The sequence below is a fragment of the Xyrauchen texanus genome, chromosome 18 (assembly GCF_025860055.1).
Source record: "Xyrauchen texanus isolate HMW12.3.18 chromosome 18, RBS_HiC_50CHRs, whole genome shotgun sequence".
Classification (NCBI taxonomy): Eukaryota; Metazoa; Chordata; class Actinopteri; order Cypriniformes; family Catostomidae; genus Xyrauchen; species Xyrauchen texanus.
The window spans coordinates 21,112,720-21,136,709 of NC_068293.1; the positions used below are offsets into that span (position 1 = coordinate 21,112,720).

Here is a 23,990-nt window from a genome sequence, read left to right on the forward strand (position 1 = left end):
GCCTGCGCTGTGACCTTCATCGCTCTCAGGGTGAGGTCGGTCGCTGAGCGCAGTTCCTGCAGCGTGTCGGGATCAGGGCAACCCCCGTGCATGTTGCGAATTGCCTTGGCTTGGTGGACCTGCAGGAGAGCCATGGCATGCAGGGCGGAACCTGCAGGTCCGGTAGCGCTGTAGGCCTTCGCGGTGAGCGAGGATGTTGCTCTACAGGACCAGGAAGGGAGTACAGGGCGGCCCTGCCAGGTGGTAGTGCTTCCGGGACATAAGTGGAGCACAACAGCTCTATCCACCTGGGGGATCTCCGTGTACCCGTGGCACGCTCCGCCGTCGAGGGTGGCGAGGGCGGATGAGCAGGTGGCGGTGCGACGAGTGGAGAGGGGTGCTCTCCACGAAGACGTCAGCTCATCATGCACCTCCGGGAAGAAAGGAACCGGGGGCGAGGCTGTGAGCAGCGCCTCACGCCCAAGAACCAATCGTCCAGCCGTGATGGCTGTGGGGAGGATGGAGGGTTCCAATCCAGGCCCACGCTGTTGGCTGCCCGGGAAAGCATATCGGACATCTGTGCGTCGGCCTCCTCCTGGGCATGCAAGCCCGAAGGCGGCAGCCCAGAGGAACCCTCAGCATCAGAGCCCACACCCTCTGATGTCGCGGCGAACTCATCTGATTCCATCGCAAGAGGGTAGGCAGACTGGCTGTGAGGCGAGTCGCCGCCACCTCGAGCGGGGACGGGAGTCAACGAGCGTGCCGGGGCGCGGGTGGTCCGAGGGGGCGTACCCGGCGGAGCTGCACCTGCTGCCATCCCCGAATCGCCTCCATCGCCAGCCGCATCGTCCTCAATCCCGTGGGAAGAAGGAGCGACGCGGGGGGCGGCTGGAGTGGCTTGCTTACGGTTGTAAGCAAGCCGCGATCGCTAACGTTGTCATGGTCATGTTCTCGCAATGAGAACATGAACCATCCACAAACGCAGCCTCAGTGTGATCACTGCCCAGACACACGAGACAACGCCTGTGGCCGTCGGAAGCGGAGAGTACTCTACCGCATCCAGGAACAACACAGGGGCGGAAAGGCATCTTTATAAAGACGCGTCCTTAAAAGGACGTTCAACGCCGCTGTGTTTTTTGCTCTTTTAGAGGAAATTACTCTTTTAAATAAAATCACTCTTTTATGAATGAAAGAACTCGTGAGAGATCTTTCTTATCTGCAACTGTCGATGCGCTCAGGGGCAGGAAGTGCACAGCCGTGCAAACAGGAGAAAGCCGCTGTTGTGCGCCGTAGAATCCAACAGCATGCAGCAGAGGATAGCAGGAACTCGGTGTGTAAATGCAGCAGTCTGCAAACATGACCATCGGCTCCGAAGACATTTTCTGAATGAACTCCCGTATTTGCGCCGCTTAAATACCCGTATGTCCGGGGGCGGGACATGCAAATACTGGTTGCCAACTCTCATTGGCCTTTTTTCATAGTTCAGAGGTGAATATCGGCGCTCAAGAGAGACCCCTAGTGTCGCTTCTCTGACACAACGTGGAGAGAGCGACAGAAGGGGAACAATGTCTTCTGAAACGATATGATAGGTGTGGGTGTGAAACAGATCATTTTTAAATCCTTTTTTATTATAAATTCTGCTCCCCGCTCAGTCAATCTCCACATTAACTTTCACATTCTTCTTGTGGTTTTGGTGATTCACATTCTTCATGCATATAACCCCCTAATGGGCAGGGAAAGTTACTTAAATATTCATCTGTTTCTCTCCCACACCTATCATATCACTTCTGGAGATAAAACACTGGAATCATATGGATAACTTTTTTGCTGCCTTTATGTGCTTTTCCGAGCATAACATTTTTTGACACCCATTCACTTGCATTGTGAGGACCTACAGAGCTAAAATATATTTTTACAAAATGTTTTAATTTGTGTTCTGCAGAAGAAAGAAAGTCATACACATATGGGATGGCATGAGTAAATGAAGATAATTTATATTTTTGGGTGAACTATCGCTTTAAGGTAACAACTGCAGGTTACTGCCTTCGTCAGTCCAACTTTTTGCTGGAAAACAAGAAAACAAAAATCCCTACATTTGTTTCCATACATAACAACAGATCCAGGTTTTTGGTTTTGGTCAAATCTGTTCAAGACAAAGAGGCAGAGGGAGGAGCACAGTGGAAGATATCATGTGGTGTCTAGCCCCTCTGTTGCTATGACACATGGTGTTAGAGTCAGTTTTTAAAGTTAGAGATCAATAGAACAGTGAGAGGTTCTCAACCCAAGAGGGGGCAGCAAATAGAGCTTCACAAATTTAAGCTCATGGCTGGTAAAGTGGAGAGCCAAACATCTCCATAGTCAGAGAGCTTTGTCAAAAGAGTTCTGTAAGAGCACAGTGGGCGGCCTTTTTCAATTCATTACACTGTTAGTTCAGGTCCACTTATCTAATTGAGTTATGATATTTAACATACAGTACAGTAATAGCACCGGAGCTCTTTACTGTTTGTATCACTCTGCTTGTCTTTGTTAGTGGCATTCCAAATAAGCTTACAGTCTGTGCATTGCTTGTCATCACCAATTGACCCTGCTTTAGCTGCGTTGGGAACGATTTTTGGTTTCAAAGCAAAATAACTGACCCTATTGTGTCTAACATGTAAGTTACTCTATATATTTTTAAATTTTCTCCCTTTTTCTCCCCAATTCGGATTGCCCTATTCTCACTACTTAGTATGTCCTTGCGGTGGCTCGGTTACTCACCTAGTCTGAGTTGCCTCTGCTTCTGAGACCATCAATCCGTGCATCTTATCATGTGGCTCGTTGTGCATGACACCGAGGAGACTCCCAGCACTTGGAGGCTCATGCTACTCTCCGCAATCCTCGCAATATTTATCATGTGCCCCATTGAGAGTGAGAACCACTAATTGGGACCATGAGGAGGTTACCCCATGTGACTCTACCCTCCCTAGCAACCGGCCAATTTGTTTGCTTAGGAGACCAGGCTGGAGTCACTCAGCGCACCTTGAATTCGAACTCATGACTCCAGGGGTGGTAGTCAATGTCAATACTCACTGAGCTACCCAAGCCCTCCCTAAGTTACTCTATATTAATAAAGAGTAGTACTGAATTTTAGTACAACATTGTACATTAGACAAAATGTGGTCATTCTTCCATGTGAACACTTGGGATACTATAGGTTTCGGCTCAGAGCTGATCATTGAAGTAATTTTCTTTACACTGTAAAAACCATATTCAGTCATATTAAAAATGTTTTACTTGAATACATTTTTTTTTAAATTAGGTGTTACCAAATGACATTTTAAATTACTTCACAATATTTTAGTGAATCTGAAACACTACTGTTTCACAACAGTAACAATTCCTTTCTAATCTTTCCAGAAGCATTGTCTGATGCCCTCTGCTGACCAACACTGAATTGGCCCGTCAAAAAGACTGTTAAAGACTCTGCTTTTCTGCTGTTCAGTTTCTCTTCAATTCAGTTTATTAAAGGAATGTGATTTTAAACTTGGATGTATAGAGAATTTCACAATTTTGAGAAAAAGGAATGTGGTCTTAAAGGCACATTTCAGATTTCTGTATAATAATGAGATTTTTAGTGGAAGAAAAACAATTAGAGATATACATTTTTTGTGACTCATTGATTTCCCTAAAAAGTACTGTGCTGATACCATTATACAAAGGTAGTATCATGGTAATACAGATGGTACTTTAATACAATATGTCACTGAATGATTATATTCGTATACCATGCTATTTACACTTCAGGGAATAACATGGTATTGTCAATGTTAAAAAACATGACGAAATCAAATTGAAATGTTTTGTAGCCAAAAACGACTTCATGCTAATCATTTAAAAAAAGAAAAAGAACAAACAAAATAACATCCAACAGAAGGTACATTAGTCAATGCTATAAAGTGCTATATTAATATAGCTACATTTTCTCTCTTCCTATTCTTGTTTTGCTCTCCTCTAGCTGTATCCTTCATGAGACACAGTGCATCAGCATTTGGATTTGCTGTAAGTAATCTATATTGTTATGGATTATTTGTCATGAAATCTCATGAAGTTAATTTATTTAGGTAAATCTGTGGCATGTTGGAGCCTTTTAGAGGTACATTAAAGGGGTCATTATATTTATATATATATATATATATTTTTTTTTTTCTTCCTTGAGTTTCACTCACAATGTTAGTTAAACTTTTTTGCACAAAAAAACAAGAAACATCTCTTTTTCAGGAAATTTTATTTTAAAGATAATTTTGTAAAAATCAAAATAACTTTACAGATCTTTATTGTAAAGGGTTTAAACAATGTTTTCCATGCTTGTTCAATGAACCATAAACAATGAATGAACATGCACCTGTGGAACGGTCATTGAGACACTAACAGCTTACACGGTAGGCAATTAAGCTCACAGTTATAAAAACGTAGGACACTAAAGAGACCTTTCTACTGACTCTGAAAAACACCAAAAGAAAGATGCCCAGGTCCGTGCTCATCTGCGTGAACATGCCTGAGGCATGCTGTTTGGAGGCATGAGGACTGCAGATGTGTCCAGGGCAATAAATTGCAATGTCCGTAGTGTGAAACGCCTAAGACAGCACTACAGGTAGACAGGAAGAACAGCTGATCATCCTTGCTGTGGCAGACCACATGTAACAACATCATCAGACTGAGCTTGTCATTGCAGGCAATCTCATTGCTGTGCATTACAAGGAAGATATCCTCCTCCCTCATGTGGTACCCTTGCTGCAGGCTCATCCCAAAATGACCCTCCAGCATGACAATGCCACCAGCCATACTGCTCATTCTGTGTGTGATTGCAAGACAGGAATGTAAGTGTTCTGCCATGGCCAGCGAAGAGCCCGGATCGCAATCCCATTGAGCACATCTGTAACTTGTTGGATCGAAGGATGAGGGCTAGGGCCATTCCCCCCAGAAATGTCCAGGAACTGCAAGTGCCTTGGTGGAAGATTGGGGTAACATCTCACAGCAAAAGTCTGGTGCGATTTGTGAGGAGGAGATGCACTGCAGTACTTAATGGAGCTGGTGGCCACACCAGATACTGACTGTTACTTTTGATTTTGACCCCCCCCTTTGTTCAGGGACACATAATTCCATTTCTGTTACACACATGTCTGTGAAACTTGTTCAGTTTATGTCTTAGTTGTTGAACCTTTTTATGTTCATACAAATATTTACACATGTTAAGTTTGCTGAAAATAAAAGCAGTTGAAAGTTGTGAGAGGATGTTTATTTTTTGCCAGTGAACATGTAATGCATGTCTGCAAACATCACTGAAAAGCAGACACCTTTTATTTTGCTATAAAAATGGTTGAATATACAATTCATTACATATCAAATAAACACAGGCAGATAAATAATTACACTTGTTACTCACTGCCATCACTGCTGTGTCCAAATTTGTTGCCACTGTTACAAGTTTCTTATTAAGAATTAATTTCTTCCATGAATCCAAAAATCCAAACATTTGATAAACTCCTGACTACTAAAGTTACAGTAGTACCACTTTCAGTTTTGCACTATCCCAGCCGGTCTCTCAGTCAACTCACCAGCCGTGATGAATACGTCCATGTTGTGGAGGCGGGACAATGAAAATGACACTACACTGTGATGTCACAATATCCTATCTCAAAACTATTCATTTTTGTAGAGTGGAAAAAATAAATGCACTTTTTGGACTGGATAGGAAGCTTTGAACTCTGAAACTCACAGTATTGTTTTTATAGTACAATGACTTCTTGATCAAAATATCAAGGGAAATTGTATTCCTCATGTAATGACTTCTTTTATGAAACTGATTTTGTTTCTTTAGACATTTTAAGATGTCAGAAAGTGTGTATTTTGCTATGTATATATATATTTAAGCAGTTTACTGACGATGTTTAGTTATTTAAAGCAAATCTTGGAATGTTTCTTTAGACTAATGTATCATTGGACTACTACAGGACAATCATTGGTTGATGTGATGTTTATAATCTCTATAGCACTAAGGAATGAATCCTTGTTGTTTTACAGTTTGATGCAACGTTAGATGTTCTTTCCTCCATTATAGTGCTATGGCGCTATAGCAACGCTGCAGCAGTTCACTCTGCCCATAGAGAATACATGTGAGTAAACAAAAAAACAATCTGTTTGTGATATGTAGGGCATTGCATGGTGCAGAAAGCCTGCATCAAATGACTGATGCAAAATGCTTCCTCAGCAACCATTTTTCCAAAAATACTAAAAACAAGTCTGTTCTTAAAACAATAAAAATTTGCATTATTATAAATTATGTAATATATGCACCACGAATAGCAGCACTAATTCTTTTATAGACTGATGTTAAAGATATTTATTTATAAAGGATCTATGAATATTAGATTTTTTTCTGGTCAGTGCAAAACCTGGTCTGTGGAAATCAGTCAAAAGCTACTTGACATTGTGATTAAACATCTTGAAATCAAATTATTATCACCTAAATTCTGCCAGACATTCAATAAAGCATTTTAAAGGCTGAACATGTTTGTTTAATTTATCAAGTATATTGAGTGATCACACATCTCTTGTTTCTGGTTTTCACCTTGACTGTCTCAATTCGGGTGGCTTTACATTGTTAAAGGCTTCTGCTGCTGGATTCATCCTCTGTCTCTGGGGGCTTGTGAATCTAATTTCACAGGTCGATGTGTCAGAGAGGAAGATTTATAGAACAACACTGAAGAAAAAGTGCATGTCTCTGTAGGTGCACCCATGGACAGGAAATTGGACTATTCTGTAGTATTGTGGGCAGATTCAGAGCGGTTCAGTTTTCTGTAGCTTTACTATAAAAGCAAAGCATTTATAAATACATTTAATTCAGTTAATATAGTAGTTCCCAGGTCACCTTTAGAGAACTGTAAATGTTATTGCTTGACCATGAACCAACACCAGCCACACAAAATTGCCAAAGATAGATAATATATAGGTCAACTGACAATAAGAGGCTGTTTGTTTATTCAAAGCATATAGAATAGGCTTGGTGTTATTAGACCTTTAGTCTGAAATGTAGCTAGGTTTATACTTCAATCAAGTTAAAAACGATTTCCAATGGGGTAAAAATAAATAAAATTATTTAAGATTTATTCTTAAGTTGTATTGTCATACAACATGGCGGAATTGTCATACAACATGGCGCCGCAGATGGCCGCCTCGGTGTGGAGCTCTTCAATTCTTTTGTTGTTTTTGTTAGTTTGTCCTGTGTTTAGCAATCTTTTACCAATCAGTTTTACCAGGGACGAACTGCTGAACATTCAGCAGCACATACCAGATAATCTTTTCCCGGTTTTTCAATATTCGGACGTTTTGCTGGACATTTTAGTTGGAGGCGCTGCTGTGTTGTTTAGATGCGCTACGAGACGCAGGCGAGGGAGACGAGCTGGCGCGCTGGTTAAACTCCGTCAGCGCGGCGTTCGAACAGCACTGCCGAGCATTCATCTCGCGAATCTCCGCTCTCTTCCCAACAAAACGGACGAACTACATCTCCTCACACATACTAATAAGGACTTTTCAAACTCTGCTGCACTGTGCTTCACTGAAACCTGGTTGAGTGAAGCCATTCCGGACAGCGCATTACATCTGCCGGGCTTCCAGCTGTTCAGAGCGGATCGCATCGCGGAGTTAACGGGGAAAACGAGAGGTGGTGGAACATGCTTTTACATCAACGAAAGTTGGTGTACAGATGTAACAACACTAAAGAGGATGTGCTGTCCTAATCTGGAAGCGCTCTTTATTAACTGTAAGCCGTTCTACTCGCCGCGGGAGTTTTCTTCGTTTATTCTGGTGAGTGTTTACATTCCTCCAAACGCGTCTGGGAACTTAGCGCTGCAACAGCTGGCTGATCAAATCTCAGACACAGAACAACAATACCCGGACTCAGTCATTATTATTCTTGGGGACTTTAACAAAACAAATCTCACACGCGAACTGCCCAAATACAGACAGCACATTACATGCCCCACCAGAGACAGGAATATACTGGACCACTGCTATACTACATTAAAGGATGCATATCGCTCTGTCCCACGTGCAGCTTTGGGTCTCTCTGATCACTGTCTGGTTCATCTTCTCCCGACCTACAGGCAGAAATTAAAATCAACCAAGCCAGTTGTAAGGACTATAAGGAGATGGACTATTGAAGCAGAGCTGGAACTACAAGCCTGCTTTGACTGCACTGATTGGAGTGTTTTTGAAGCTGCAGCTACAGACCTGGACGAGCTCACAGATACTGTGACATCATACATCAGTTTCTGTGAGGATATGTGCATCCCTACTAGGACATTTTTGTCATTCAACAATGATAAACCATGGTTCACAGGAAAACTCAGACAGCTTCGTCATGCCAAAGAGGAGGCTTACAGGGGTGGGGATAGAGTCTTGTATAATCAGGCCAGGAACACACTGAATAGGGAAATCAGAGTGGCTAAAAGAAGCTACTCTGAGAAGCTGAAAAACAAGTTTTCAGCTAACGACCCAGCATCAGTGTGGAGTGGCCTGAAACAACTTACTAATTACAGGACTCCTACCCCCAACCCTGTGGCGGACCAACGACTGGCTGACGACCTGAATGTGTTTTACTGCAGATTTGAAAGGCCCGATTTCACACCCCACATGCACTCGGACCTTCATTTCACACAACCATTAACACCTCCTGCAACCCCCTCCTCCCCCTCCTGCTACACTACCTGCACTAAAGATCTGTGAGGACGATGTGTGCCGTGTCTTTCGGAAGCAAAGGACAAGGAAGGCTCCAGGACCAGATGGCATCTCACCAGCTTGCCTTCGTTCCTGTGCTAACCAACTGGCCCCCATCTTCACTCAGATCTTCAATAGATCACTGGAGCAATGTGAAGTCCCATGCTGCTTCAAACGCTCAGTCATTATCCCCGTCCCTAAGAAACCAAAAATCACAGGACTTAATGACTACAGACCTGTCGCCCTGACATCTGTGGTCATGAAGTCATTTGAGAGACTGGTGTTGGCCCACCTGAAGGACATCACTGGACCCTTTCTGGACCCCCTTCAATTTGCTTATCGAGCAAACAGGTCTGTGGATGATGCAGTCAACATGGGTTTGCATCATATCCTGCAACATCTGGACAGACCGGGGACATACGCAAGGATCCTTTTGTGGACTTCAGCTCGGCTTTCAACACAATCATACCAGATATACTCCGGACTAAGTTAAACCAACTCCCTGTTCCCACCTCTACCTGTCAGTGGATTACCAGCTTTCTGACGGACAGGCAGCAGCTTGTGAGGCAGGGAAAATTCACTTCCACCACCTGTACCATCAGCACTGGTGCCCCCCAGGGATGTGTGCTCTCCCCACTACTCTTCTCCCTGTACACCAATGACTGCACCACCAAGGACCACTCTGTCAAGCTCCTGAAGTTTGCAGACGACACCACTGTCATCGGCCTCATCCGAGATGATGATGAGTCTGCGTATAGAAAGGAGGTTGAACGGCTGGCTGTCTGGTGCAGTCAAAACAACCTGGAGCTGAACACGCTCAAAACAGTGGAGATGATTGTGGACTTTAGGAGGAACACCCCAACATTGTCCCCCCTCACCATTCTAAACAGCACTGTGTCAGCAGTGGAGTCATTCAGGTTCCTGGGCACTACCATCTCACAGGACCTGAAGTGGGAGATACACATCGACTCCATTGTGAAAAAGGCCCAGCAGAGGTTGTACTTCCTTCGCCAACTGAGGAAATTCAACCTGCCACCAGTGCTGCTGAAACAGTTCTACTCAGCGGTCATTGAGTCTGTCCTCTGCACTTCAGTAACTGTCTGGTTTGGTGCAGCCACGAAATTAGACATCAGAAGACTACAAAGGACAGTTCGGTCTGCTGAGAGGATTATTGGTTGCCCCCTGCCCTCCCTTCAAGAACTATACACTTCCAGAGTGAGGAAAAAGGCTGGTAAAATCACTCTGGACCCCACTCACCCTGCCCACTACCTTTTTGAACTGTTGCCTTCTGGCCGGCGCTTCAGAGCACTGAGCACCAGAACCGTCAGACACAGGAACAGTTTTTTCCCTCAGGCCATCCATCTAATGAACAGTTAAATTACCCCCATTGAGCAATAATTATGTGCAATACACAGTTTAATTTTAATTTAAATTATATTATCCAACTTATCCACTTCTGCCATTACTTACATTGCTCTGTACATAATATACTGTTTTTTGTTCTTTATATACAGATTGTATTAGATTTGCACTACGTGTGTGTATGTGGGTATGTATGAAGGTGAGTTTATGTACGTATATGTATAATTATTTATTTTGTGTTCTTTTTTGTTTTTAATTACCTATGCCTTGCTGCTGTTTTTTTTGGTATTGTTTGTATTGTTGTTGACTGGAAGCTCCTGTCACCTAGACAAATTCCTTGTATGTGTAAGCATACTTGGCAATAAAGCTGATTCTGATTCTGATTCTGATTCTGATTCTCTGAAATGATCTACACAATTCTGCTTCTCACATAAATGTATATTATTTAACAGATGTACAGTATATTTGGATATATGTTTAGACAAAAATACACAAACACTGACTTTTTTTGTGTGGTGAAATTCATATATTACAGAAAAACTCATGCATTTAATTGAATGTATGTTATAGTTTTCTGCTTTTTTCATCCTCAGAGCTTGTGTGATCCTGGGAGTGATTTTTATCTTGTCCTCTATGTGTATTTTGGGAAAGGCCATCCATGACCTGGCCACCAAACTTCTTCCTGAAGTGGTAAGTTCATAGTACATGGTATTACTAAGTATTTCTTACTTTTCCTTCAGTGAATATAATGATGCAAGTGACACAGAGAAAATGTTTGAGACTGCTACAGTGCACTACAGACACTGTAAATCAGGGCAGATGTGGATTTTACAGTCTCAGGTTACAGCATCATGTTTAGTCATTTTCCATTAATAAATGAAAGACTGGCTCCATTCCAATATATATTTATAACCTTCATTGTGATTAGTCAGAGAAAGTCTAAATTTAGCATTTTTTACAAAGTGTTTTTACTCTGTATTTATTTCTCTTGGCACTTCTCACTGTTTTCATCTCCTCAGCCTGAAATACTAATAAACTCAAGGAAATGGCAATAATCTGAAGGCAGACATACAGTAGATGTCAGTGACAGGTCACTGTTTGTGGTAAACATTAGGTTTCAGGGATCTGCAATAATGCAGCAGCACAGCTTGGGGGTCAAGACTAAGGTATGAGTCAATCTTTAAGGGATAACTCACCCAAAAAATGGTATTCTCTCAACATTTACTCACCCTTATGTTGTTCCAAGCCTGTATGACTTCCTTCCTTCTGTGGATCATACAAAGGGAGAAATAACTGTAGATAGTTATCAGTCTCAGTCAAGCCTTTTAATTTAATGAAAGTGAATGGTTGCTGAGGCTTTCAAGCTGCCATACATCTCCATCTGATTTCTACAGTAGAAGAAAAAAGTCATACAGGTTTGGAACAAGATAAGGGTGAGTAAGTGATCACAGCATTTACCTTTTTGGGTAAATTATTCCTTTAACAACAACTTTAAAGGGGATAATGAAAAGACATTGGCATTTTCATATTTTCATTCAGACCATGTTGTTTTGCCCCATTAGAGCTAATGACACTGCAGTGCAGCTGCTTTAATGGTGAATTTCTGCTGGCTGTAAGCCATCTATTTCATCTATCCACTGGGGATGGATGATTAGGAAATGGGCTTCCACCCCTAATACCCTGTCTTTTTTTTTATTCAATCGTCTTGCAGTTCCTTTCTAACATTCATTACTATTTTAATTTAATCACCTGGCCTCTCCATTTCAGCACCTTTGATATGGCCACCACTCTGAATCTCTGATGTGTCCTTTTTAAATAGCTGTGTAATCCAATTCATCTAAATTGGCAGACTAATCTAGACAGTCTACAGCTTATGAGAGGAAAGTCTCAACTATTGACTCTGAATTTAGCTCTTAGCTGTTACTCAGAGATAAAGGCCACTGAACAGACAGTCTGATTAGAAATGTGGGAGAAATGGTTCTGGATTTTGTGTGGGTGGAAAGTAGACATTCTTAGTCTGAAGAGAAAATACAATGGAGAAGCAAAAGTGACAAATAATAGCAGTAGTTAATCTCTGATGCACCTGAAAATGGGGGTCATTTATGCATTTGGATTATCTGTAATAGCTTTTTAAGCTTTGAGTATTCCCTTTCAAAGGTGCAGAACTTAAAGTCTTTTTTTTATATTGCTAGTATTATATTGCTTAAATTTTCTTATAAAGGGGTACCTATGTATTGCTCTTTTACTTCCACTAGCCTTCAAGGCTTCTGGCTTTTATGTGAACATTTATGATTTTGACATATGGACACTTTCTCTTGAAATCAATTTTGAAATCTATCACTGCAACATTTCTGCTATCACATGAAAATTAAAGTTTTAATTTTTATCTTGTTATTATCTGTCTCTCTGTCAGGATGATTTCCTATTTAGTGTTTCCATTGTCAGTGGCTTCACATGTGTCGTTCTTGCTGTTGCCAAGTTCATGTTGGGCAGGGTTTTGACCAGCAGAGCCCTAATCACTGATGGTATGACACACACACACACGCATGTTGGTGCGACTATCTTTATGAGGACTCTCCATAGACTTAATTTTTATACTGTATGAACTATATATTCTATCCCTTAACCCTAAACCTACCCCTCACAAAAGTAAAAGAAAAACATTGTTTTGTATGTTTTTTAAGCAATTTGAATTATGGATACTAGAAACGTCCTCATAAACCACATTTATAGCATAAAACCATGTACTCATAAACAGACACACACATTTAAAGTTTGGGATATTATCATATATTGCGGCATTATATGTTGGAGCGCTGGTATTTGTCACAGGCAATGCACGCTCATGCAATCTGTACCGGGCGAACTCCGGACATCATAGCACTATCGGGGGTGTTGATCTATCTCTCTTGGGCCACCTTAGTGTCTGGGCCCCTGAAAGCTGTCCCCTTTTTCCCCTTTTATGGGTGGCCCTGCACTATGGGGTGTTCTCATAAACCATGTTTATAGCCTTCGTAATTACCTGTATGTGACCTAATAAAGTTTCCTCGTAAACCATATACAGTGCATTCGGAAAGTATTCACAGCACTTCACTTTTTCCACATTTTGTTATGCTACAGCCTTATTCCAAAATTTATTAAATTCATTATTTTCCTCAAAATTCTACAAACAATACCCGATAATGACAACGTGAAAGAAGTTTGTTTGAAATCTTTGAAAAATTATTACAAATAATAAATGAAAAAATCACATGTACATAAGTATTCACAGCCTTTGCCATGACACTCAAAATTAAGCTCAGGTGCATCCTGTTTCCACTGATCATCCTTGAGATGTTTCTACAACTTAATTGGAGTCCACCTGTGGTAAATTCAGTTGATTGGACATGATTTGGAAAGGCACACACCTGTCTATATAAGGTCCCACTGTTAACAGTGCATGTCAGAGCACAAGCCATGAAGTCCAAGGAATTGTCTGTAGACCTCCGAGACAGGATTGTAGGCACAGATCTGGGGAAGGGTTCAGAAACATTTCTGCAGCATTGAAGGTCCCAATGAGCACAGTGGCCTCCATCATCCATAAATGGAAGAAGTTTGGAACCACCAGGACTCTTCCTAGAATTGGCCGCCTGGCCAAACTGAGCAATCGGGGGACAAGGGCCTTAGTCAGGGAGGTGACCAAGAACCTGATGGAGACTCTGACAGAGCTCCAGCGTTTCTCTGTGGAGAGAGGAGAACCTTCCAGAAGAACAACCATCTCTGCAGCACTCCACCAATCAGGCCTGTATGGTAGAGTGGCCAGACGGAAGCCAGTCCTCAGTAAAAGGCACATGACAGCCCGCCTGGAGTTTGCCAAAAGGCACCTGAAGGACTCTCAGACCATGAGAAACAAAGTTCTCTGGTCTGATGAAACAAATATTGATCACTTTGGCCTGAATGGCAAGCATCATGTCTGGAGGAAATGAGGCACCACTCATCATCTGGCCAATACCATCCCTACAGTGAAGCATGGTGGTGGCAGCATCATGCTGTGGGGATGTTTTTCAGTGGCAGGAACTGGGAGACTAGTCAGGATCGAGGGAAAGATGAATGCAACAATGTACAGAGACATCCTTGATGAAAACCTGCTCCAGAGCTCTGGACCTCAGGACCTCAGGACCTCAGACTGTGGTGAAGATTCATCTTCTTACAGGACAACGACCCTAAGCACACAGCCAAGATAACAAAGGAGTGGCTACGGGACAACTCTCTGAATGCCCTTGAGTGGTCCAACCAGAGCCGACTTGAACATCTCTGGAGAGATCTGAAAATGGCTGTGCACTGACACTCCCATCCATCCTGATGGAGCTTGAGAGGTCCTGCAAAGAAGAATGGGAGAAACTGCCCAAAAATAGGAGTGCCAAGCTTGTAGCATCATACACAAAAAGACTTGAGGCTGTAATTGGTGCCAAAGGTGCTTCAACAAAGTATTTAGCAAAGGCTGTGAATACTTATGTACATGTGATTTTTTTTCGTTTTTATTTTTAATAAATTTGCAAAGATTTCAAATAAACTTCTTTCACATTGTCATTATGTGGTATTGTTTGTAGAATTTTGAGGAATATAATTAATTTAATCAATTTTGGAATAAGGCTGTAACAACAAAATGTGGAAAAAGTGAAGCGCTGTGAATCCTTTCCAGATACACTGTATACCAGCGGTCACCAATAAGCGGTATGCTGTCCGGATCCGGACCTCAGTGTGTTTCCATTTGGACCGCAAGACTTCATGACATTGGCTGCCCTGTCTTACCATTTCTAACCTTGAGACAAAACAACTGAGCTGTGTATACTTGAATATTTTTTCTATTACAGAACAGGTTTCATTTATACACTTTCACACTCCGCATGCGTTATTAGACATGTGGGGCCACGTGCAGAGTATTTTAACGGCCGCAGCGGAGAAACAAGGAAAAGTAATATAGATGGAAACTGACATCTTTCGCTAAAACACAATGCAGAAAACTTTCAGAAATGTCAGAAAGGCCCAAGGATGTGGTGAATAAATGAGTTCAGTTTATTGATAAGCACACAGAACAAAACAGAATAAATCTGCACGATGATGGCAAGAGGAGAAACAAACAGTCAATATGAGGGTAATGGTGACGATGCAGATCAATGTGGACAGGAGCAAAGGTGGCTGGAACCAGGTAAGTAATCCACAGGTAAACACTGCTCGGATAATAATCCACAAAGTAAAATCCACAGTGCAGATGTCCACACACTGGTATCTGGTATCAGATGGGAGAGAGAGATGTTATACACTGAAAAGTGTTTATTAAAAGTCTTCATGTTTGTCAAGGCAGTCCCAGCTTCTTCCTTTCCATCACTGAATTGTTACAAGAATGTTTTGACTTTAAGATTTTTTTTTCTTCTTTTACAAAGTACTAATGCTGTCAACTTGGAAATATATAATAATTATTTAAATTAATGATCATACTGACACCATGTAAGTTGTGTTGGAGTGGTGGTGGCGTAGTGGCTAAAGCACAGGGCTGTTAATCAGAAGGTCGCAGGTTATAACTCCACGGCCACCACCATTGTGTCCTTGAGCAAGGCACTTAACTCCAGGTTGTTCTGGTTGTCCCTGTAATAATTGCACTGTAAGTCGCTTTGGATAAAAGTGTCTGCCAAATGCATAAATGTAAATGTAAGTTATTGTCCAGATATTTGCTGGATAGGAAATGTAGAGACTGGACCTCTTGGAACTTTAAGTAAATTCCCCTGATATATACCAAAACACACACAAAGTCTTGCAAAAATATTAGCCCAGAAATCTTTTTAAAGTTTTCTTTTCTTTTTTCCATTGAGATATAATAGGAAATATTTATTATTTTTATGCTGGAATTGAACACATAAGTCATTTAGGAGAGCCAGATAAACGAAAATGAAGAAAAATAACTGTCAAACTGTGGAATCGAAGAGAAAAAAGTCTCTGAAACTCTTACCTGAGAAGGTGTCATAAAGATAATATTCATGAAAAATGGTCATAGAGACCAATGTCAACCAATTATCTCTTTTTGACTCTTTTGTTCAGTCATCTATTATGTAGGCTTATAGACATTTTCAAGGTATATTCATCGTTTTAAGGAAGTAGCGTCTTTGTTCCTTGAACATTTCCCGATAGTAATCAAAATCCACAACACGTGTGGTCCGCACACTAAATGAAGAGCAGACCAAGAAGGTCTATCAAAAAATACATTTTTTTTTAAATTTAGACTTGCATAGTGAAAAAGTGCAAAGTGCAAAGAGTTAAAAACAGACCAGTAAAAAATGTTTCAGCCCATAGCTTTCTTCAGTGCACTGCTAGTAATCAAACTCATTCAAAACAACAGTGGGAGGCACTTCATTAATAGTGACTTTAACACTATTAACGTTACTTATGTTAACACGATCGTCATAAAATATAAATATTAAAATGTGGACCATTTTATGTCAGAATACAAAAAAAGAAGAAAATAAATCTTTATCTTGTCTGCAGGTTATGCAGACAGCGTTATTGAATGGCTTCCTTGATTATAATAGGAGCAATCCAATATTCCTGATCTGTCCGCTGAGAAAACAATTGTAAGCATTTAATCTACAATACAATTTCTTCACCTCTCTTGTGTAGACACTCAGTATCAACAGCACATCTGGATTAGTCACTTCAGGTAAACGTTTGATGTTCTTTGAAAAAATATGTTGACTCAGAGCTTTATTTAAGGGATCCGGTAATGATACCAGAAGTGCTTCAGGGTCAGTATCATTCTAATTCCTTTGTTATTGTTAACATCCTTGAAATGGTTTATATGCAACCTAGAATTAGCCTACTGCTTTTGTCAAATGAGATCTAGAGAAAACATGGACATCTCTATGGGATAAAAACACTTCTAAAGATATGGCCGCAAAACCTAACCATTTCTCTTTGGCCCTGTTTACACCTGGTATTTACATTCATCTCAGGTGAACAAATCAAACCAAAACTGGTTAGCTGAGACAGATTGCCGTTTACCCGTGGTATGTACATGCATCCTAAATGTGTCTCCTCTGTCCACTTGTGGTGGGATTTAGTTTAGAGGAGTGACCAAACATGAAACGTGTCGAGAAAGTCTTAGTTTGAGAATAAAAATGCGTTTGTCTCACATTTCATGTCCATTCATATCCACACTCATATTCGATTGCAGTGTATGTAAATAGTATCAAACATCATTGCCTGATGCTGTTCATTTAGCATTTATTTACTTACTTATATACTTACATGGTAATTTAGAATCTGTTTGATTCCTAAACTCCACACAGAACTTTATGACTAAACAGAAAATGTAATTATATGGCTTTTCATCTTTCAAATACTAATTATATAATTTTTTTCTGTAGGCTTTAACTCTATGGTTGGGGGCATCATGGGCTTTTCCATCCTCATTAGTGCTGAGGTGTTTAAACATAATTCAACTGTTTGGTACCTGGATGGAACTATTGGGGTCTTGATTGGACTTATCATTCTAGCTTATGGGATCAAGTAAGTGTATTCAATGCAATCATCTTTTTACATACAAAACATACCATTAGTGTCTATAAGGCAGAATAGTTTGGTCAATGTTGCTATGTTGGGTTGGTCAGGATGCTTAAAAAAACAGAGCAACGTTTTGATAGTGCCACAGACCCCTAGTGTTTACACTTTTCAAGGAAATCAACCTACTAATGGCTTATAGTTGTCTCAGTCTGAACATTAGGCTAGGACAGGAGAAACATTTAAGTATGTTACCACTGGAAAAATAGCATTGTTAATTTTCTCTGCAGTGTGCCTCTCGTGGAAATTGACCATTTTTCCTTTCTATTACAGGCTGTTAATTGATATGATACCACGAGTAAGACAAACTCGACCATATGAGCGTTTTGAGTAATGATAGTCCAGAGATTAAAGGCAATGGTATGGACCTATCCATGATGTGACACCCATACCTCTCTCTTCTTGCTCTGACCCTCTCTCAACACACATACCCAAACACATCTCGGAATAAAGTCTGCTGTCATCCAGTTCAGCCTCATGAACTTTTAGACTCACCATCACCATTCACACCAGCTCTTGCTGTCCTCCAAGTCTTTAAATCAGCACAGCATCTTATTGGAGGTGAAGGATGGAGGAATGAAGAAGAATACTGAGCTGGAAGGAGGATCAGTATCCAGGTACTTGGTTTTAAAAAAAATCAGGAGATCAACAAGCACAGTCCTCCTGGATGGAGGCACAGGTTTGTACGAGAGATCATCATTTGTCACAACCTTGAAATTCTTTTCTGTCACATTTTCACTATCTAGTTTTTACCTTAAAGATTAAAAACATTCATTTTTTTGGTCTGGAGTAGTGATAAATCCTGACAGGTGTGTATTTGAAACTATATCCCTCTCTATTGCACTTTGGGTCACTTTTGGAGGTCAAGCTGGCATTTCTCTGTTAACACCTGATATCATAACAAACTTACACCATATCTTACCATCTGTCAACCCCTCAAATTATTTAATTAGAAATACACTATGTAAGGTATGTGTATATTTTACTGTAAAATATTGCATAAAACCTCTTGGCATTTCCAGTGTAGGTAATAATTACTTCAGTGAAGAAAGCACATTGAAATTCCCAAACATGTACTGGCCAGACAGGTTGACACTAATTAAAGAATTCTTAAAACAATAATTCAGGAGCAGCAAGATGGCCTATAAACTGCTTTAATATATACAGAAAAGGCCCACGGGTATCTCCGCATACATTGAGCCCTTATATGTTAATAGTGGACACGACTAACCAGCACAAACCAATTTAAAATAAAGCGTGCACAATTTTTTGGAAACAGTTTTACACACATGACTGCTTTTGGACTTCTTGCCCATTGAATCATTTATACCATATTATATATAAAATCAATGAAACGATTACAGAATTTGAGAAATATTATTGAATTTGAGATTTGAATATGATTGTCAACTCCTTTCATTTACTTGTTCTTATCCATTTGTACTGTGTACTGTTTGAGTCAAGGCAAAATACCTTCAGTAGCTACTGTATATAGCAACACAGTTTGACTTATTATTCAAACAACTAATAATCTGAGTTTTGCTAGGTGAGGATCTGCCAAGTAAGAGTACTTGGCAAGCACTGCTCATGTCAGTTTCACGTCAGCAGATTTTCTATTTGTCCTAACTTCTGTCATGATAGAATGATATTAGTATAGCCTGAAGTATCATCTGGTTTAGAAATGATTAATTTGGGCTCAAGCAGACATTTATTATGTATTATGGTGGATTTGAGGACGGCAGTTTATTTCACTATGGAGAACACAAATTGGAAAAACAAAACACATTTTTGTAGATTACATGGTTTAAGTGTTTAACAGGCACTGCTTAACAATACTAATGTAAAATATAATATTTTTTTTTTACCTTTTATTTGTTTCTTGGCAGATATTAAAGTAAAAGCCAAATGTTTGCACAAGCATTTGTGAACTTCAGTATATTAAAAAATCTATTGATTTTATCCATATGTAAGAACACATCTGCAAATGTAAATGCACATTGATTTGACTTAATAAATTGTTATTAACTAAATTAACTGATTGATTAAAAATTCAGATTTTAAAATGATATGTTGTTACAACATACAATAACTGCCCAATCTGTTCTGACAAGCACAGCACGTTATCTTTCTGCGACAGCTAAACAGATTCTTGAAAAGCTCATGTGTTTGTTAAAAGCAAAGGGGCATTTGTGAGAAATGTTTCTGTACTGTATCACAAGCACAGTATCAGACACAGGGTTCCATAATTTGCATATTTAATACTGAAAAGAAACATAGTAGAAATGCTACACTCTCATGCTTTAGAATAATCATTAGTAAGTTATATTAACATTTGTTTTTTGTCTCTTATACATTGGGGACATGTAACTGAATGTAAATGTCTATGATAAGATTTTATCAGACAATCATGATGCAACCAATAACTGCAGCACATACTCACAATGCCTTTTGTGTACTGATGAATGTGATCTCATCTGAAGAGGGAAAATTTAAAGCTGAATATTACATATTTGTTGTCTTTTTATTGTTGTGGAAAAGTTGTTAATTAAAATCAATTTATCTGTTCAATCTGTTCATTCTATATATGTTTTAATTACTTGAATATTTTAAAACTCATTGTTATCCAGTTCCATAATCCTATAATAACTGTATTGACCAGACTGTATATGTAGACTGCCACTGGTGACTGATATGTTACTGTGCTGAATGAATGCTGTATTATGTTTACATAATATTTGGTATTGATACTTACAATATTCAGATGTCAGGTTACAACTGGCGGGTTGGGCATTTTTTTATTGGTAATTTTGCATTATTTTGATTCTCATTATCAACAAGCATATTGTGCTACTGTAGTTTGTAAATCTGTAAGCATGTGTTTGGCCATGATGTGATATGTAGTAGAATGGTGATTTCTGGTCATAGACTGTAGTGGCTATAGTTGCTATATGATAAAGATCATAAGGGTCACACAATGTGTTAAATCACATTAGTTGCTTTTGTTTAGGTTGTGATGGTTGAACACATCACAAATCAGTCTGTATCCCAAAGAAAAACTGTTAACCTTCTAAAAACATTTAGACCTCGTTTTAGTGTAACGACTTAGTACACCTCTCTTTTCTAATGCTATAGTCTTAGCATTTAAGCAATACTCATTGTTAACGGTTAACATTGCTTCGCTTTGCATGGAAAAGAAACTCACAATGCTGCGCAAACACACTGACACAGAAGCACACGCATGCACAAGCAAATACTGACAGCATGTTTCTAATGTAAAATCTAAAAGTCTGTCACATAGATGAGAGGTTCTAAATGTATATTTATTTCAAATGTAATACTGAATATATACATACATACATACAGGGTTGGGAGGGTTAGCCTACATTTGAAATGTATTCCACTACAGATTTCAGAATACATGCTGTAAAATGTAATTTGTAATGTATTCTGTTAGATTAATTAAGGTCAGTAACGTATTCTAAATACTTTGGATTACTTCTTCAGCACTGTTAGATTTTTTTCGCTTGTTTTGACTATAAAAACTCTGCCAGTACTGTAAGACAAAATACACAGGTTAAAAATACATTCTCTGAAAAACCTAATTGATCTTGTTTTTAAGGATTTTTAGATATTTTTACTAGGAAACAATACAAAAATTATTATCAAGAATACGATTTGTGCCCTAATATCAACGTTATTACTAAGAGAAAAAAAAAAGAAATTATGATGCAACGTGAATTTTCTTGAAATATGATCGTGCCTGGTAACAAGTGCATGTGAAAAGGCTAGAAATAGCATTTTAGCTTAGCATAAAGGACTACTCAGATGTGTCTAATCATCCCTATTTTTTGCCTGTATACTACTGAGTAATGACCACACCAAATATAAACAAACATAATCAAAGACATACGACATAAAAACTGTAAGCAAAGACATAATAAATCACATAGGACATACAGTAACAATGTAGGCCTGTGTATTTGTACAACATGTTTTTTTTGTATTTTGTGAAAGAACTAACAAATATATGTACATCAGATTATAGTTTAACAGAATATCAAATTATTTTTCTTTTAAATTAAAAGCATAGCCTACAGTTTACAGTTGTGCTTTATGAACATACTTTAATCTTTTTATGAAAGTTTTGCATGACAATGGAGCAAAGTCATTCATAACTAAGGTTATATAGCTTACTCATTAATAAACACAGTGTAAAAAAAATCACAACTGTTACATGGTCACATGCTATAGTGTAATCGGGAGAGATGATTTTCAAGAAGTAGCCTAGTTGAAATTCCGACGGCGGCTGGTGTTCTACACTTTTAATTTCTGGTCACTAGATGGCGGGGTTTTATAAGCTAAACTGTCAATTTTACGGCATAGATAATAGTCTTCAGACAACATAACAGTGTAAACCAGTGAGTGTAAACCTCCTGACTGAGGGATTCGGATCTTTTATCTTAAATGAAAGTTAATTCCCAAACAGCACTTTGTTCTAAAGTTGTGGAACAAAAAACTTTACATGGCCGTAGTTTTGAGAAGCTTAAGTTTTGTATAAAATTGGTAAGACTTCTTTATATCATGCAATAAAAGTACCTCCCTACAAAGTGGCAGGATTGCCCTTTGATGTAAAATGAATCTCAGCTATGTAGGTCCTTAAAATGCAAGTGGATAATGATCAGACCTTTGAAGCTCCAAAAATCTCAGTCAGTCATCATAACTCCATACGACTAAATTAATGTCTTCTACGATAATTTTTGGTGTGAACATGTTCAATATTTAACCACTTTTTAACTATAAACGTTGCTGCCATTCAGCAGCAATATGCATGTGTGACATAATCGTGTTGGCATGTGAAACACGTGAGAACTGATGCACGTGCATCACAACTGGAAGAGCATCGCTGTTTATGACTGAGGAGGAGGAACGCCGTACAGAAGCTCCGTTGGTTTTGGTTTAGATCTGTATTTGAATCTGTTTGTTTACAGGTCAAAACTGCATATAACTGCTAGCTGGAAGCGATGATTTATAGTTAAAAAGTACTTAAATATTTATATTTTTCACACCAAAAGTGATCGTGTCACTTTAGAAGACATACATTTATCCGCTGGAGTCGTATGGATGATGTTTATGCTGACTCTGTTCTTTTTTGGAGCTTCAAATGTCAGATCACCATCCACTTGCATTTTAAGGACCTACTGAGCTAAATTTGAAGTTTTTCTTCAAATGTGTTCTGCTGAGAAAAGAAAGTCATACACCTAGGATATCATGAGGGTGAGTAAATGATGAGAGAATTTTCATTTTGGGTGAACTAACCCTTCAAGCATAAATGGTTGAGAATGCATCTTTAATACAGCCAGTAGGAGTCAGAAAAATAAAGATGACAGATTTGTGTCTCACACATGACCTCTGCAGGAAAACAGTTCAAAGCAAATTAGCATTTTCGTACAAATTATTTCCCTTGTTTGGTACAATCATTCATCACAGGATATAGCTGCACACAAACCAGAGAACTGAACTTACAAAACATGTCTAAAGAAAAGACTTTTTTGTATGAACTGGAGTACTCAGAAATCCTATGAGAGATGGAAGAGGCTAAGACAGCCATAGTAAGACCATGTACTACAAAGCATCACACACGATAAAAGGTATCTTTTCTATGTTAATCAGAGTTTTTGTCCTAACCAGTCGTGACGAGTGATGGGACATTCTGCCGATCTCTTGGTTTCTAATAACGGCATCATGGCGGGTAACCCCATCCACTATGAACTGGCACTGGTCCGAAATCATGACACTATATTGACCTGCATCTAACAATTCTGCTGAAATTAAGAATGTTTGAATGTTACACCTACCAAGAGTCTTGCTCTCTTCAGTTGGTAATTTTGTCACATACACACTGGTACAGAATGGAGAAGATGTGACACATACCGGTGCCCAGAGCTGGACAGGGAAAAGAAATCGGCCTGGGATTTTACATGGCAACTGGCCCAAAACTTGTTGAGCTCATATCGCAGCACTGTTTTGTGGTCCGTTCTGCCTAACGTGGTGGCTCAGTTTAGCTTATCGCGGCCCATTCAGCACATTTCGCGGCCGGCCTGCTCGGTTCTCCCGATGGCCAGTCCGCCCCCGATCGGCCCCAAAGTGCATCGGCCCACTGAGAAAATGCCCTATCTGCTATATTACCAGTCCAGTCCAGGTGCCCTTTGCCTTTCTCTCCGGTTCTTCCAGTTAATTTTCAGTAAAAACAAGTGGTCTCCTGTGATCATCCTATTGTACCATACAAACGGATTCTCGATTGAACG

At 39.6% G+C, this 23,990-nt stretch overlaps 1 protein-coding gene across 1 annotated transcript in view; it reads left to right on the top strand.

Moving 5' to 3' along the window:
* The window catches only part of LOC127659150 (transmembrane protein 163-like), a 43,067-nt gene extending 21,439 nt beyond the window's left edge, over nucleotides 1-21,628 (top strand). Inside the window, exons 3-8 of the mRNA XM_052148820.1 lie at nucleotides 3,974-4,017; nucleotides 6,040-6,131; nucleotides 10,689-10,785; nucleotides 12,509-12,620; nucleotides 17,493-17,634; nucleotides 17,959-21,628. Coding sequence (XP_052004780.1) covers nucleotides 3,974-4,017; nucleotides 6,040-6,131; nucleotides 10,689-10,785; nucleotides 12,509-12,620; nucleotides 17,493-17,634; nucleotides 17,959-18,019 — 548 coding nt within the window. The 3' untranslated portion in view covers nucleotides 18,020-21,628. The remainder of the gene's footprint in view (nucleotides 1-3,973; nucleotides 4,018-6,039; nucleotides 6,132-10,688; nucleotides 10,786-12,508; nucleotides 12,621-17,492; nucleotides 17,635-17,958) is intronic.
* The last annotated feature ends 2,362 nt before the right edge of the window (nucleotides 21,629-23,990 follow it).